Source organism: Phaethon lepturus, unplaced genomic scaffold (genome assembly GCF_000687285.1).
Source record: "Phaethon lepturus isolate BGI_N335 unplaced genomic scaffold, ASM68728v1 scaffold47042, whole genome shotgun sequence".
NCBI classification, from domain to species: Eukaryota; Metazoa; Chordata; class Aves; order Phaethontiformes; family Phaethontidae; genus Phaethon; species Phaethon lepturus.
The window spans coordinates 12,185-28,175 of NW_010522356.1; the positions used below are offsets into that span (position 1 = coordinate 12,185).

The window sequence follows — 15,991 nt, forward strand, 5'->3', positions numbered from 1 at the left end:
TGACAGGACTCTCTGACTTGTAGCCCTGTGATTTCCCATCCTGCCTTTCCTAACTTGAAGCAGCAATTTCCTAAGCTGGTTTTCTATTCCTGCTACTGAGAAATAAGGCAACCAAGTGATGCAAGACACCACGGGGATGAAAAGTGCCACAGCCCCCTTCAAGGACAACTGGGATGAGTCTAGAGCACATTTGAAAAAGTACAGATAGGGATGACAGGTCATGTGCTCTGAATTGCAAATAAACCATCTATGCTCATGCTTTAATGACATTTCAGATAGTGCCTGTCTAGCTACTTGAAAAATCTATAAATTTTGGGCATAGGATTTTTGAAGTTATTTATTCTTCTGGTGGGAGTTAAACAGCACTGATTTCAAGCCAGGTTTTTCAAAGGAAATGAATAGCAGATAAGAAAACGCAGCTCAACCAATTTTTATGTTGAGAACAGTAGCAAACATGCTTGAAATGTACTGGCTTTTTGTAACGTCACTTTTAAAAAATAAAGATTTTTGCCACTTAAGTGTTTTTTTTTGCTCAGAATAGAAATAAATCCCATTTTTCTTCGGTCACAACATGCTTTCTTTTTCTCTTTTTTTAAAGATGTCAATTATTCATGCAAAGTTTTATAAGTGCATTAACATTCGAGTTTGTACAGAATATTTTTAACCAGACGCACTCCCCACAGTTCATACCTACAGCTTCTGAAAAACTACATGCCACAGTGATGGTTGAGTTCCTTTTGGAAAAAAATTGGCTACCGCACGAGCCAGCTGTTGGAGTTAAGACCCACATGATCCTATCTTCTATCTTCCGTCTCACAGTCTGTAAAATTTCTCCTTGACTCCCACTGTGATGAATCCAATAATAGTAACAGGAAAGCATCTTCTAGGAGAAGAAACTGTCTCTGGCCAGTGACTGGTAGATTTGGGAATGAATGCTGCTTCCCTGAACAGCGTTCTTAATAAAGCCACAAGCAGCTTCTTTGAAAGTCTAAAACTGGTACCACTTTTTGTCCTTGTATTTCAGCATCACCTACAGAAATGGGAAACGAATGGATATAAAACACTGCTCTGCATACAGGGTATCACCCATTAACTGTCACAAACTTCATAAGCAAAAAAGGAAGAACAATGCAGTACTTCGCTAGCAGCGTCATCAGGTCTTGATTCCACTGAGACCTCGTATTTAATTTCATAATCGCTACATTAAAAAAAAAAGTTACCTGCTATTGCTGTTCATTACAAGATTTTTCCTGAGGACCTTTAACTGCTTTTCTTCTCCAAAAAGTACAGAGCTATGGGAATAACCAGGAACTTGCTTTTTACTCCTATAGAAAGAAGCTTATCTATGGAGCATAGTAGATATGTCCTGAATATATAAACTTTTTGCATTTCGGGGTATGTTCTTTCTGCGTATTTTTGCCTCACACTTAACAAAAGCCAATAAAAACATAAAGGCCTTGTCCACAGATGTGATGCATTTTAAATGGAAAACATGCATTTTGGGAAGTATTCTTTAATGTTGCTTTATCTTCAAAGAAAATCACTTCAGTTGATTCCCAGCCTTAGCAGGATGGGATGGAAGAGCTTTCCATTTCCAGCTCCAAGCACAGAAGCCGTCTGTTCCAGGCAAGCCCTATTCTATATGACGGTACCACAGTGTTGTGCTAGGAATGTTCTCCTCTTCTTCCCAATACGATCTGTAAAGGTTCCTGTATACACATCCACCTGCCTGTTTTCTGCCCTACTGCATAGATGTGCTGCACTAAGCGGCTTAAAAAAAAAATCATAATGAATTTGTGAGAAGGGCAAGAGGTCAGAAATGCCATGCTCTAAATTCAGAGGCTAACAATGGATGCTCATTTATGAAAACATGAAAGGAAGGGGTGTGCAATGGAAGCTTATTTTTGGTGTTCTTATTGTTTGGGAGCAGGAAAAAAATGGCATGTCAGTTAAGATGAGTGCACCTAAGCCAACATGACTGGGTGAATGGGGAGAACCATACTTGACTTTCCCAAAGGGAAGCAAAGGCTGTATTGCAGGGTTGGCGGTTCCTAGTTGTGTGTGTGTGGTGCCAGGGACCCTACCTCGTGTGCATGTTTGGAAAATGCCTCTGCGCTGGCCATCATGCTCGCAGTCCTTTCGTCCAGCTCTCCCAGTTTCTGTCCTCTCTCATCAAGGGCAATGCGTGCACGAGTCAAGTCCCCAATGACTCCTCCTGCGGCTCCTCTCACGCCTTCAATTCCACCTGACCCAGGGATGTGCTGGGCAAGACTGCGAGAGGCTTTTCCTGCCGTGGCCTCACCAACTGCAAAGGAGAAATGGACAAATGGACAGGAATGAGTTCCTGGCCGTGGCTCTGTCAGTGCTTCTCGTCCTCAAGCTGCAGCCTCGCAGCTGTGATGCCGCTTGATGTGCAGATGGCACGTGTGGAAGACTTTGCCCTGTGCACCGGCACATCTACAGAGCAGTTGTGGGCTTCCCCCCACCGCCAGTTGCTCAAATGGAGCTGCCAAGGTGAAGGAATCGTGGGAAGGCAACGGAGGATCCTCCCCTTTCTTCATGATGTCATCTTTATTTTTTCATCAATGATCTAAGTCTTGTGTACCACTACATTCCTAGATGACAAGGGCAGGGGATCCCATGAATTAATTTCTGGGAAAAAACCAAAAAAACCCAATAAATTACTTACAAAGCTCCTCTCTGTCAAAAGCTTGTCCACTTCCTCCAAAAAGTCCTTTGAGAAAGCCTCTGGTTTGGGCTTCTGGTGTTTCCACAGGAGTAAACAAATCCCCAAGCATGTCCTAGACAAGTCAGACAAAACTCCATGTGAAAAATTAGTCAGGTGAAAGCACTTCTAAGTGTTTTCTTTATTTGCATTAACGAGCCACATGCATTGGATCTAATCAACTGGTTTTAAAAGTCTGTTGTGTGAACAGTATTGAATACTTCACATTTGTGTTTCATGACAGGCAAATACTTGGGCCAGCTAGATTCACTTGTGCTTCCAAAGGGACTTGGTTTGTCACTGCCCAATCTCATGTTCATTACCACAGAGAAAAAAATTCATAAGCAGTACAGAGTGAAAATACCAGTGATAAGATCACATTTTGCTTAGAAACAGCAGAGGCGACACTGAAATTGAATAAACAATTTCTTGTGAATTATGTGTTTTGCTTTAGTGAATATCCAGGCAAGCAGGGCAGGCACTGTCTGGTTTCTCTTTATAGCATACTGGAGTTCAGTGCTTGCTAGCAGGTGGTTTGTCGTTTGTCTCTTTTTCTGGTGTGTGCTTTTTTTTTTTCTGTTAAACAAAATCCTACCACCTTTAATACAACCTCTCCCCCTGGCCCCTGCACTGTTGCTGTGCATTTTGGCAGTGCTGTCAGTAACACTAAATAAGCATGTCTGAAGGCACTGTCGTGGTGCCAGACCTTGGTGCCGTCGACCCGAACAAACCTTGGGTTCAGATTTATTTTCAAGCGGTAGTAGGAAAAAGGGGTTCTCCAGCACAAAACTGATAAAGCATGCGTGCCGGTCCCACTAGTGTTTCAAGCCAGTGGGGCTGCGCAACGAGAACAGTCGCTGCCCTGTCGCTCAGCTCTCTGTCGGCTCGTCCAAGCCTGAGCAGGCAGAGGATGCTGCTGTTGTGCTGCACAAAGCGCTCGGCTCCCGGGAGGCCGAGCGCTCGGCAGGGCTGTGACTCCCACTTGCTGCTCCTCTGCACCGTCACCTGCCGCTCTGGGGAGAAAAATTACCGCAGCCCTTTGCGCCTAAGCGGAGGCTCTAGTGCAGCCTGGCTTGTTTTCCTAGGTAGCAGGTGATACTGGGTCACCTGCTTTTTGTACGTCATGACTCTGCAAGCCTTTTACTGTCCTCCTTGCATACAAGCCAAGATAAAAGCAGCCACAGTCCGGCGGTACAGAGAACCAACCTTTTGGCTGGTTGTTGTATGAAGCTGTTAAGGTTAATAAAAAAAAAAAGCTAGCTTGTAACAGCCTCTCACTATGGGTCCATAGTCTAAGATGATACACAGAACACACTTTTTCATCATTTTAAAATTGGTTCCCTGCAAAATAATCTCTTCTCTGATGCACAAAAGCGTGTGTGCAGTGCTCACTCCTCACGGTGCTTTTTCAGACTCGAGACAGAAAGTGCTGTGATGTGGCTTGAGCAGCTCAGCACATGGTACTCCCTAGGGCATAATGAGTGCTGGCAGGACCATTTCTTTTGTATTTCTATCCTAGTTCACTGCTAATTATATAACCTAGAACTTATTCCCTCTCTTTTTTTCCCTTTTATTACTCATGTTTCTCCCTGTAACCTCTCACAATTCCTTCTCTTCAGTAAATGACATTTGAATTTGCATTTTCATTGTAAAAAAACCCACCGCAATCCAAATCTAACATTTGTAAAGGCCTTTTGCTCAAAATAAATAAATTACTTTAATTAGACCCTTTCTCTATCTGCTGTATTTTAACGCACAATGGGAGATGCTTTCCTCATGTGGAGGAAGGGGAGTACCAATTATTGGAGTAAAAACAGTGGTAAATAATTAAAACACATATATTAGAGCATGTTTTTTGATACTAACCACACTGGTTTGTCTCATGCTCCCTACCTATCTACTGAAAGCTGCAGGTACTAAGGTATTTTTAGAGTTAAAACAAAAAGTGATAAAAATACGGGAAGGAATTCGTATTTTCACTTGAGGCAGTTGCTGTGTGGTTGGACACATGCTGGTACCAACTGCTGTAGCTGCTCTCCGTTCGTAGCCTCCCCTTCTTTCCCTTCAGTCATTTTTAACAGTCGGTCTTGCGCACGGTCGGACGGGGAGGGAAGCAGGCTGTGAAGAGCCCCATTTGGGCACAGCTCTGCCCCTGTACAGAGCCAGCAGAGATTGCGATTACGTGCGGGCAGGCTGTAGGCTCGGGCCAGCCGTTGGGGCACAGGAGCAAGGTGACGGTGTCAGGAAAAAGTCCAGCGACATTGCTGTGGACCTCTCTGCTGCTTCGGCGTCGTTCAGCCAGGGCAGGCGCAGGGAAACACGCCTCTCCTGCTCCCGCAGCACAGCCTTCACTCGAAATACTGAAAATCACTAAATACTGAAATACTCTCCCCCCGCCCCATGCTTGCTATTTGGCAACAGCTCATCATCTCTGGTAATGGCAGTGTTACTTATTTACCTGTCTAAAACTTTGTCTTTTGAATAGAAACCATAGGCTGGTGTGACATGTTCTTTCGAGCCACCCAGCAGTAAAGGCATGGCAATTTAGGTCTGACGCGTCAGGCCGCCGGCCCTTCCACCCGAGCACGAAGGCAGCAAGAGCGAAGGGTTGGAGCCCCACCTGCAGATTGTCACACATCTCCTGGCTGTACGTCAGGCGCTGGATCTCTGTGGGAGAGCTGAGGTACAAAGCTTGCCCTTCGTTGGTGAAACAGAAGGTCCGCGCTATCCTCATGTCTGTTACCGGCAAATAGTTGATGTCCAGCAGCGGGCGAAGGCTGGGCAAGCTGCAGAGAAGCAGACACCTCGGTTAGTCACCGGTTGCCGCACGTGGTACACTCTGCTCTGTGGCTGCGTTTTAAACCAACATTTAAGTTTACGCCTTTCATAACTGGAATAAAGTGCAGCTCTGAGCTGACAAATTCTGCCAGAACCACGCTGCCTTCCCGTCATACTTTTGTTTCCTTGCACGGAGAGGTTTCAGCTGCCTCGCCTCAGTGACCCTTGGGCTTCTGCTACTGCCTGGATTTGGGATGGGCCAGCGACACGGACCGGCTTGTGCCCCGCGGCGGGACGGTTTGCAGGGTAAGGCCTGCCCGCAGCTATCGCCCCGGCAGCTGCAGGAAACGGCACGGCAGGGCCCTGCCGCGCCCTGCGGACAAAGGCTCCAGCATCGCCTTTGCTGTCCTCCAGCTTCTCCTGGTTCACCATTGCGGATGGCACTTCCCAAAATTCACCTGGCCTGGCTGGGGGGAGAGGGTGCGGCGAGCCGAGGGCATGACGCCAGGCTACGGCGCGGTCAGCCCGCTGGTGGAGAGGGGAAACCAGGTGCTCCGAGCGGAAAATCTTCCCAAACGGCAGGAGTGGGACTTGCTACTTCACACTGGATAAACAGTTCCCTTTCTATGCCTGGCTTTTTCTATACTCCCCTATAGCTGACTTACCACAGCTGAGCAAAATCATCGGGGTTTTCTTTTATGATAGTTAAAAATCATCAGCCATCAGTTGTCATGGGTGGGGGATTACCATGAAAAAAAGGAGTTTGCTTTGCTGGGGGCCTGCCTGAACTCCCCATGTGGAGACAGGCCACGGAGCAGGTACGGCAGCGGGCAAGGCAGGACATTAATTGCACCCACCAGGGAGTTAATGAAGAGCATCAGACACTCTGGGGCAAACACGAGTGGAATGTGACCGGCACTGTGCCACCTCTTTGCTTAGTTTTGCCACAAGATTAGTTAGATAAGTACCTCAGTGTCATGATGTGCCCATTGGCACAAAAGCACGCCAGACAGACGCTGTTACAGAGGGTGACCACATCTGCTCGCAATAAAAAGGACGTTTCGGTGATGTTGTGGACATAAAGACATGTTTGGGAAGGCAATGAGAAGACTTTGGCTTGTTTTTCTGAACAAATGACTGCAAATTGATGATCACCCATATCCTGGGAGGAGGAAGGGGAATGCATGACAAGTTTCCTTTTCCTTGTTTTTTCACCATCATCAGCACTGTGTGGGTCCCTCCATACTTCATACGGTGGATGTGTCAACGTCCCCATGCAGTCCAAGCACGCGAAGGTCAGCACGGCTCCTTTCAGTGTCAGAACTGTGCCTGCAAAATACAATTTCCTCTCACTGGCACTGGCACCACGATTAAACTGGTTGTCAGTACTGTGAACGCACGCGACATAGCTGACATTCAGCTTTTGTAAATAGAGGAAACACATTAATTTAGCTAAGGTGACAGGTCTTCCTTGCTCGGTTCTTCCTGACCACACAAGAAGGTGAACAAACAGGCTGCCAGTACTGAAGAGGTCTCAGGCAGCCTATAATCTATATAATACATGTTATTGAATGCCATAAAGATAGGCTGTTGTTTATGTCTATGTTACACTAATAGGACAATTATTCCCCAGCAGTAAAATCACTCTTCTTAGTCTGGTGACCTTCCAGCATTGTTTTTCTAAACAAACCAGGGATGAGAAATGTCTATTCCTGTGTGTTCTCCGATTGTTCTCATTATTGTACTTCAAACATACTAAGTGCATACTGCCTCTCCTCAGACCTGACCTCTCTCAGCCCTCTGTTCTCTCTGCTACACCATCTGTCACTCACTCAGCCAAGGATATCTGCTGGTACATCAACCTGCCAACATTGTTCTTTCTTATCCTGAACTCCTTTCTGCTTCTCTGCAGCTTTCTGATATAAGACAGCCAAACCGTTCACAAGCATCCCAGACAGGGTTGCATCAGAGCTGTATGCAGGACTAATTTCACAATATGAAGGAACTCTGCTAATTTCCTTATCCTCACAAGAAACGTGTAACTTTGGCCACAACAAGTTAATCTCGGTTCATGAAGCTGCAGGTCTGTGGCGAGCATCTTTCTTTACCCCTGTCCTCTGTGTAGCGAGTGATCATTGCTCCATACACCTATTGAGAAATCTCTGCCCAAAAGGCCATACAAAATCATGCAGTTATTCCCCTAGTTGTACCAAGACAGATAATAAACAGGAGAAGAGCTGCACTCTTACCACTTGGCGACACCATCACTGGCTCTGACTGCCGTAAGTCGTCACTAGCAGGCAGATTAAGGGAGAGGATTAAGACCATACCGAGGCCAGTTCCGACCCAGAGACAGGGCGAGACAGCGGAGTCGTTCTTTCGGGCAAAGGACTCCATGAAGTACAAAGCAGTAATTGCCTCCTTTGAGTCCCTGTCGATACTGGACACGCTGGAGCTTCGGGAACGGCTGAAGGAGTTTTCCCTATTTTCTGCATAAATGAATACGAGCAAACAGGCATAAATTGGCAATCCTAGAACAGGCACAAGCCTGCAGCAAATACAAACTCCCTGTAGAATACAGAAAATACAGAGTTTTTGTAACTTGAGCAAACATTCTGATACCAGCACGATACCAGCTTGCTGCCAGTGTATAAATACGTGTGGAAAACACTGTCAGACCTCATCAGTTAGATCTGCATTAGAAATAGCTGCTTATTATGGAGATTTGCATAGACTAATTAGAATTTACAACAGCCTTAGCTCAAAGGACTTGTTCTAAATAGCATGAAATAATTTTAGACCCATATGTTACCAATGCATTTAAAACGAATCCATGTATCTCATTGCTGCAGGACATGAAAGGAGATGCCATTACCAACTTCAGAGTATGTGTCCTTTGCTCTGCTCTCGATTCCATCGCTAATACATTCTAGTTGATTAATAACTAGCTATTAATAACTGCTGTCTGGGGAAAAGACACCCATTGCTAAACTGATCCCAGGATCCAAAATGTCTCAGGGTACAAACCAACTCGGGCTTCCTAGAGAGTAAAGCAAGAAACCTGTCCTGCACCCTTGGCAACACCTGCACAGTGAGCCAGCACTGGCTGGTTCCTCTTTACACCTGAGCTTCAGCAGGCCACCGCGAGAGCCAGCTGGAGGCAGAGCCGTATTGCCACCACTAATACGAAGGTGCCGAGACACTCTCTGAACGTTTCAGAAGGAAATAACGACGAACGGGGTCTGAGTGCTGTAGGGCTCAAAGGACCTCTTTGCTTTGCTGTAGGGCTCAAAGGATCTCTTTGCTTTGCCTCGTGCCAGGCAGGAAGCACAAAGCTGTGCAAGGGAGCTCCTGTCATTAGCAGGATCCGTCAGTGACAACACGTTGGAAGCTGTAGAGCACACGGAGGCTACAGAGCTACCGAAGAGTAAAGGAGCCAGAGGGAAGAAGAGAATAGGGCTGGCTGTAGCACAGTCTTTGCAAAACGATTTGTGCCAGCACTGCTGTCTACCAACCTGTAGTCAAAAGTAGGGCTAGATCATTGGAAACCTCACGTTCCCTTCTGCAACAATAACAACCAGTAGGTTCTGGAGATGGAGAAATAGTTGAAGCTATTGGACCTGAGAACCTATCATTATGAAATAGGTCTGTGTCTGGTATGAAATCACCCTTCTTATAGTTCAGAAGAGAGAGCTGTCTCTTTCAGAGCCAATAGAAGTGTCTAAAAAGAGGAATACTTTCTGCCATGGTTGAAGAATAAAATTAGAAAAGGACTTTCTCATGTACTCCAACTGAAATCTGGGCCAAGCCTCATATTGTGTGTGTGGTTCCTGCTCTCCACCAGAAGCATTGCAGCATTATATTCCCCTACCCAGATGACTCAGTGTAAAATGCTGAAATTATCCTTTTCAAAGCAACTACCTAGCAAAGACTGGAGAGAACCACGGCAAAGCACTACTGGAACCACAGCAAGCATACTACATATGCTACCTTACCAACGGGCACACAGGGTGGGGGCAGATTCTCACACTGCTCTTTCACACTTGGCCCAGCTTCTGTTCTTTGAGAGTATCTGCAACTTCTCAAACTTTGTGTTCGGTTTTGGGCCCCTCACTACAAGAAGGATGCTGAGGTGCTCAAGCGTGCCCAAAGAAGGGCAACGAAGCTGGTGAGGGGTCTGGAGCACAAGTCTTATGAGGAGCAGCTGAGAGAACTGGAGTTGTTTAGTCTGGAGAAGAGGAGGCTGAGGGGAGACCTCATCGCTCTCTACAATTACCTGAAAGGGGGTTGTGGTGAGGTGAGTGTTGGTCTCTTCTCCCAAGTAACTAGTGATAGGGTGAGAGGAAATGGCCTCAAGTTGCACCAGGGGACGTTTAGATTGGATATTAGAAAAAATTTTTTCACTGAGAGAGTGGTCAAGCATTGGAACAGGCTGCCCAGGGAGGTGGTGGAGTCACCATCTCTGGAAGCATTCAAAAAACGTGTGGATGTGGCGCTTTGGGACATGGTTTAGGGGGCCTGGTGGTGTTGGGTTAATGGTTGGACTTGATGATCTTGAAGGTCCTTTCCAACTTAGTGATTCTGTGATTCTGTGAAACTGGAGATTTACGGGATAGCCATCCCTGGTACTTCAGTCCCACTCTCGTGGAAGAGAAACTGATGTCTACCTGAACTTCTAAGCACTGCCCGCACCCTATTTCACCTTCTGTTCTAGTTCTCTAGTTCTGGCTCAGTACTGTTGAATGTATCTGTGTAAAACTGGGATTATTCATTCATGTGCAAACAGAGCTGCTAATGCCTTGAGAATTAATGTCTCCCATAACCCCAAGCACTTTGTACTTCTCTTGCAGTGGACTGCTTGGCCCAGCTCCTTCCTAAGCACAGTGACAGCTGCCAGGTAAAGAAGGGGAAGACAGCAATTTCAAGGCAGAGGTCATCAGGGTTCCACATATATATATATATATATCATATATATATATATATTCCCCCCCAAGGTTACCTAATTTTAAAAATATGTTATTATATAATTAATTTTCTTGTCAACAGGTGTATTAATATTACAGTCACATAAAATTCAAATATGGTGGTGCTCAAACTGAAAAAGATGTTGAAAGGACAAACGCAGTTAGGGTAGGCGACATACACGGAACTTAAAATATATGATGTGCCATTTGCATGTGTCATCAAGCTTTCTCCCTCCCTGAATTAACAAGAAATGTTCCTCACTCCTTTGCAGTACAGTTAACTAATACATCTTTGCAGAACTGACACTAACAGATATAATCTTTGGGACACTTTTGGGAACATACTGTGCCATTTTCTATTAAATACACTACTCAGACTGAAATTCTAAAGACCAGCACGACACATGTCAAAATTTGATGTCATTAAACATCATTAAACCAAAACCTATGAAAGGCTGCAATCAGTTTATTGGTTAGCTCTAAAGCAAGGTAGAAATCTCTCCTCTTCCTGGATTTGGGGAAAAAAATTAGCTCAAGCCTATTCCCTGGGACTCCTTTCTTAAAGAGATTATACCCCAAATTGTCTATTTAGAAATCACTCCATTGCATCTTAGAGAAACATAAAAGCACTTTCTTCAGGGAATTTAAAAAACTTTCCATATCTTTTCCTAGCATGATTGCTCTGTTTTAAAATGATATCCCATCTTCTAAAAGTTGTCCTGTATGAACACTGCCAATCTGTAGTAGTCCTTAACCCAACCACCATATTCTGGGTTTTCTCTTACATTTTCCTTTTCTCTCACTGCGTAATGGTGTAGCAAGAATGTCAGCTACAACTCCTTTCTGCATGAGTCTGAACCAGGAGCACTTCCAGGTACTCCCTTATAACCTGGGTCAAACAAAGTTTGTTTGGACTCCCGGCTTCAGTAAGGGGACAGGACAGTCATACGTGAAAGGCTTTTCTGCTCCTCGGTTCTGTTTCCCTCATCTCCTCCTCTGTCGAAAACCCTGTTATATGACACTTTCTCATAAATGTGCTCCTGCCTTGAAATCGCCTCCTGCTTTGACAGAGACCAAAGCCTTTTCTCCGAGAGGCACGTACCCAAACCTGAGGATCGCCCTGCTCCCACCCAGCCGTCTCTCTCAGATGACTGTGTCCTTTTTCCTCCTCTCCCTCTTGCAGACCTGGATTTCTTGTCTCTTCTTTTTGTTCCACATAGGTCTCCAGGCTGTTCCTGCAGCTAGCAGCAGAGGAGCCGAGAGCACCGCCAGAGGGGTCCCGTGTCCCCCGAGAGCTAACGAGCGACTATCGTTAGGGAGATGCTGCTATTCAGGCTGTGGGACCATGAGCAGCTCTGGGCAAAAGCGTTATTACCTGCAGTCAGTGCGTTTCAGAAAGCTGCATTCCGTGGGATAAGACCACTCCACACAAATACCGCTACTCCCCTAGCACTAGTCCCGCTTTCTTCAAGCCGTCTTCATTCAGCCCCGTCCTATGCGTAGCCTGGGTTAGTGAGATGCAGATGGAAACTCAGGGACCAATTTCCTTCATAACTCTGGGACCGATGGTTAAATCCCAGCTATGAGCAGCAGCATGCAAACAGAAGGCTTCTGATCTAAAAGCAACTGCAAAACTTAACTACCCGCCTCGCTGACAGAAACACACAGGTCACTTCAACTCACATGCTGGGATAAAAACGGAGCCTGTGTTCTCCGAGTCTTACCTCCGTTCACCCACGTGTGAGCGGTACAGTGGCGCTCGTCGTGCGAGAATGTACTGATTCCGTGTAATTGCTGAAGCGTTGCCCGTCTGGAAATGCAGCCGACTGCCAGAAATCGCATGCATTGCAAAAGGACAAGAGCGACCGAGCCAAGCGTCGTCATGACATTTACACGAAAGCAGCCCTGAGCAGTTACTGCCCTCGCTCTCTTCTTGCACGACAGAGCTGCCCTGCTGCAGCGCATTGGCGTCTAGAGGAAGATTTAATTTAGGGTTTAGGGGTTTTCTGAGAATTTAAAAGATAATTTGAGTAGAGATTTTTTTTTTTTCCTCCCAACTTCCTTTTGGTCAGTGGAAATAAAACTGGAATTTCCTTACTTTCCCATGGAATTAAAAAAAAAAAAAGAAGGGAGGATACTAATGAAAATATTTATGCCACTGACTTGTGCATCTTCAGGGGAATGTTCCGAATTCTCTATTCTCAGCTGCAGCAAAGGCTTTGTAAGGGGAACACATCCTCACACCTTTTCCAAGAAATCGTCATTGTGATTATTCTAAAGTAATGGATTTACGCAGAAGCATAAAGTCATTTTCTTCTTGAAGTTAGGAATCATGAAAGTAAAAGTATCAGCTGTTACTAGGAATGAAAGAAAACTACCAGTGACAAAGATCAACATTTTCACAGCAAATGTTTACTTTCATTACTGAAGGGTTTTGCAATCGACTGTCAGTGTCTTGGATGCTATTTATAGGTCCTTTCCTGGTTTTAACATACTGAGTAATTGATCTGCTTATGAAACATATACAAAAATCGACTTTTTGTGATATGGAAATCAATATGTTCTTGAAACAAAGTTAAATGGTTTATATTCTCCTCACCTGGAGATTTCTAAAAGTTTTAATCCCAAATATTAGACCTAACTATTAAAACATTTGCCAGTTTAAGGATCATCATCTTAAAATTTTAAGAGAAATCTGTCACTTTTAAAATTATACAGTCAGGAAAGCATGCAAAGCTCTGAATGCCAGCATAAATGTACAGTAAGGGAATTATACTTCAAACATGAATTCGCACGCAGCAACATGACAGAGACCGAGCCACATTACCGACGGCAATGCTTCAGCAACAGAGAGCAGGAAGGGGCAGGAAGTAATGCCGCAGAGTTTTCACACATTTAAGAGCACTGCACATTTACTTGGCTAAAAACACCTTCAAACACATTTTAATAGCACCACTCTAAAGCTGCATTCCACATAAAGCAATTCACTAGGGAGCCGCAGAAGTTGACTTAAGCACAAACGATGCAATAATAATTTGGAATTTTACTGCGAACACTTTCCTACTGGCTCAATTCAAATAATTTTCCCTGAAACTGTGTTGGAAAGCCTGTGAGTATATGGCTTGCAGAACAGTCGAACCAGGGTGGCTATGTCTGTGCTCACGCGGAGCTCAGGCCTGTGGGATGCCTGACCCTCCCTGGAAAATGTTCTGAAATAGGTTGTCCTGACGTTGCTACAGTTACAGCAGTGTAACCTGGATGGCTTCATAGAATTGTACTGATGTAAGACTGACGGCAATGACGGCAACTAAAGGCCTGAAAGAGGAAATAGATTCAAGTCACCAGATTTGGATCTTTATTTTAGTATTTCCAGAATATGGAAAAGTTCAGGCTTAGGTTTTAGTTCAGCATGTTTTAAAAACAGAAGGGAACTGTTAGGGCAGAACTGTTCTTCATATTGAAAATAAAGTAGAAATAAGTATTTTTATAGAAAGATAAAAATGCGAGAGATCTTTACAGTAAGTAATCTATCAACCTTCCATATTCAATTGTATGAATCACTTCCCTTTACTTACACATGCAAACTGTCTTCATATTCAGATCGCTAAGAGCTCAATTGGGATAGAGGTTATAAGTTTGGACATATGTTTTTTAATCAAAGACATCGCAATTCTCTAGAACTTAAATCCCAACCTAAAATATCTGCTGAAGCTCTTTCATAACACTGATGGTTTGGGAAAGAACAATAGGTTGTATAACTTTCATAAGTGGAAGTACCCAAGAATAAGGAGGAGAGAAAAGGCATTATCGAAGGAAAACCTTGGGTTCATTCAATAACAGTCAAAATAGTTAATGTTATTACGAAGCCAGTGAAAGCATTTTAAAGCACTCCCTCCCTACCCCCCGACAGATACCCTGCTTGTGTAACTGAAGTGTAGTTAGAAAAGCTTTGCTTTAAAACACCCTTCTGGAACAGCTATTATCACATAAATTGAACAATCTCAGAATATTCCTACACTCTTCCCTAGTACTCTATGCACAACAGCCCACCACCTGTTCCATTCTGCCACAGAAGTACCAGGAACCACCCAATGGTGTGTTCCACTTCCAAAAAATGTTTCAAAAATTATTTCAGATGTAGAAAAATCAGTTTATGTTAATCTGAAGCAATTGCTAGCAAGCAGAAAAATGCTGAAGTTGAGTATGCAGCACAAAACACACCCTCTCAACCCGGCACGTCTAGAGTAAAGCGTGAAATTAGCTTAACTTGGGACGAAATCATCATTTAAATTAAAACTGACTAGGCATTCAGTGAATTTAAGAAGAACAAAACTTTCATTTAGTTGGTTGTTTTAAAAACAAGGAAAATTTCCAGATTCCTGTAAGAAAACAAGTGGATCCTAATATCCTACTAGAACCTGACAGAAGATGTACTCCAAGAAAAAAACAAGCATGAAGTCTATCTAGCCCAACAGAGTTGGAATTTAGGCACCGGCAGCTCACATGCATCCATGCAGGGTTCTTCTCTATTTCTTCCCAGGCCCTTCCTGGCAATGAGACATGCTCTTTCACAAGGCACCTCTGTCTTTAGACAACTTCCCCCCATTGCAAGCTCTGTTGTGATCGGATTTAGGCAGACACACACTTAAACTCCACTTAAACCTCTTAGTGCTTAGAGCTGATAAAGATTATGATTCAGTCTAAACGACGACAGCTCCACTGGATTTTTTGCAGTCTAGTGATTGTAGCACTCGGCAGAAAGCTGTCTAGCTAGTCTAAGAGGACCGACTCCATCCATCCATGCCACCTGTGGTCACAAGGTATGAACGGAGCTTCAACCTGGAAGCTGAGCCCCTGATGGCTATGATGTTCAGCTGAGAGGCTGGGCCTAAGGTTTCTGCCCCTTCTGGTCCTATCTTTTATTTACTGAGGAACTAATATAAAATATGAACGTGTTCTGGGGAACTTGAACGCCACCGCTAGGGTCTTAAAAACTGGGCTCCCTCTTGCCTTAACAACCTACTATTTATGCACGTCCTCTACTGGACTTCCTGGGCAAGTGGCATGCCCCGTCTTTTGGTTAGGACACCCACCCTCAGCCACACTCTCTCTCAGGCTGCGTCCTGGCGGGACGGATTGTAGTAGGTAGGCTGAATTGTCCCCTTACTCCCAGGACCAGTTGCCATTCTTTTTGAAGTGTCTGTTTCACAGGCAGACGGGGCTTTGCCCCTTGCTCACCTTTAAAATCTCTCACACCTCCTTTCTAAGAGGAAGCAGGAAAAGAGAGGGGTTTTATTTTATTTTATCTACCGTAGAAAACAAGCACACTCATTCTTATCTCCACCATAACTGAAAAACACCTTAACATTATGGACAACACACTTCTGGAAACAATTATATTCCCCCAAGAATAGTCTATGGATCTCCTAGTTCAGTGTTGAAACTGAATAGTTTGAAACAGATATGAAAACCTTATAGAAGATGCTGGCATATCCTTCCTTGGAACACTTGTTTTATTACAGCC

The 15,991-nt window shown here is 44.5% G+C and overlaps 1 protein-coding gene across 1 annotated transcript; it reads right to left on the reverse strand.

Moving 5' to 3' along the window:
- Positions 1–595: 595 nt before the first annotated feature.
- Positions 596–12,432, reverse strand: LOC104616678 (syntaxin-binding protein 5-like). Its single transcript, XM_010281765.1, has 7 exons — positions 12,192–12,432; positions 7,753–7,992; positions 6,472–6,832; positions 5,346–5,511; positions 2,690–2,801; positions 2,085–2,305; positions 596–1,030 (listed from the first exon to the last, which is right to left on the reverse strand). The coding sequence occupies exons 1-7, from the start codon at positions 12,430–12,432 to the stop codon at positions 989–991; spliced, it is 1,383 nt and encodes a 460-aa protein (XP_010280067.1). The 3' UTR covers positions 596–988.
- Between the last annotated feature and the right edge of the window lie 3,559 nt (positions 12,433–15,991).

Coding starts and splice junctions, on each gene's coding strand:
- LOC104616678 (XM_010281765.1), bottom strand. CDS start 12,432: ATGCGCTGCAGCAGGGCAGCTCTGTCGTGCAAGAAGAGAGCGAGGGCA. Junction 7,993..12,191: donor TCACACGTGGGTGAACGGAG/GTAAGACTCGGA, acceptor TCATTTATGCAG/AAAATAGGGAAAACTCCTTC. Junction 6,833..7,752: donor AGTGATGGTGTCGCCAAGTG/GTAAGAGTGCAG, acceptor TGTATTTTGCAG/GCACAGTTCTGACACTGAAA.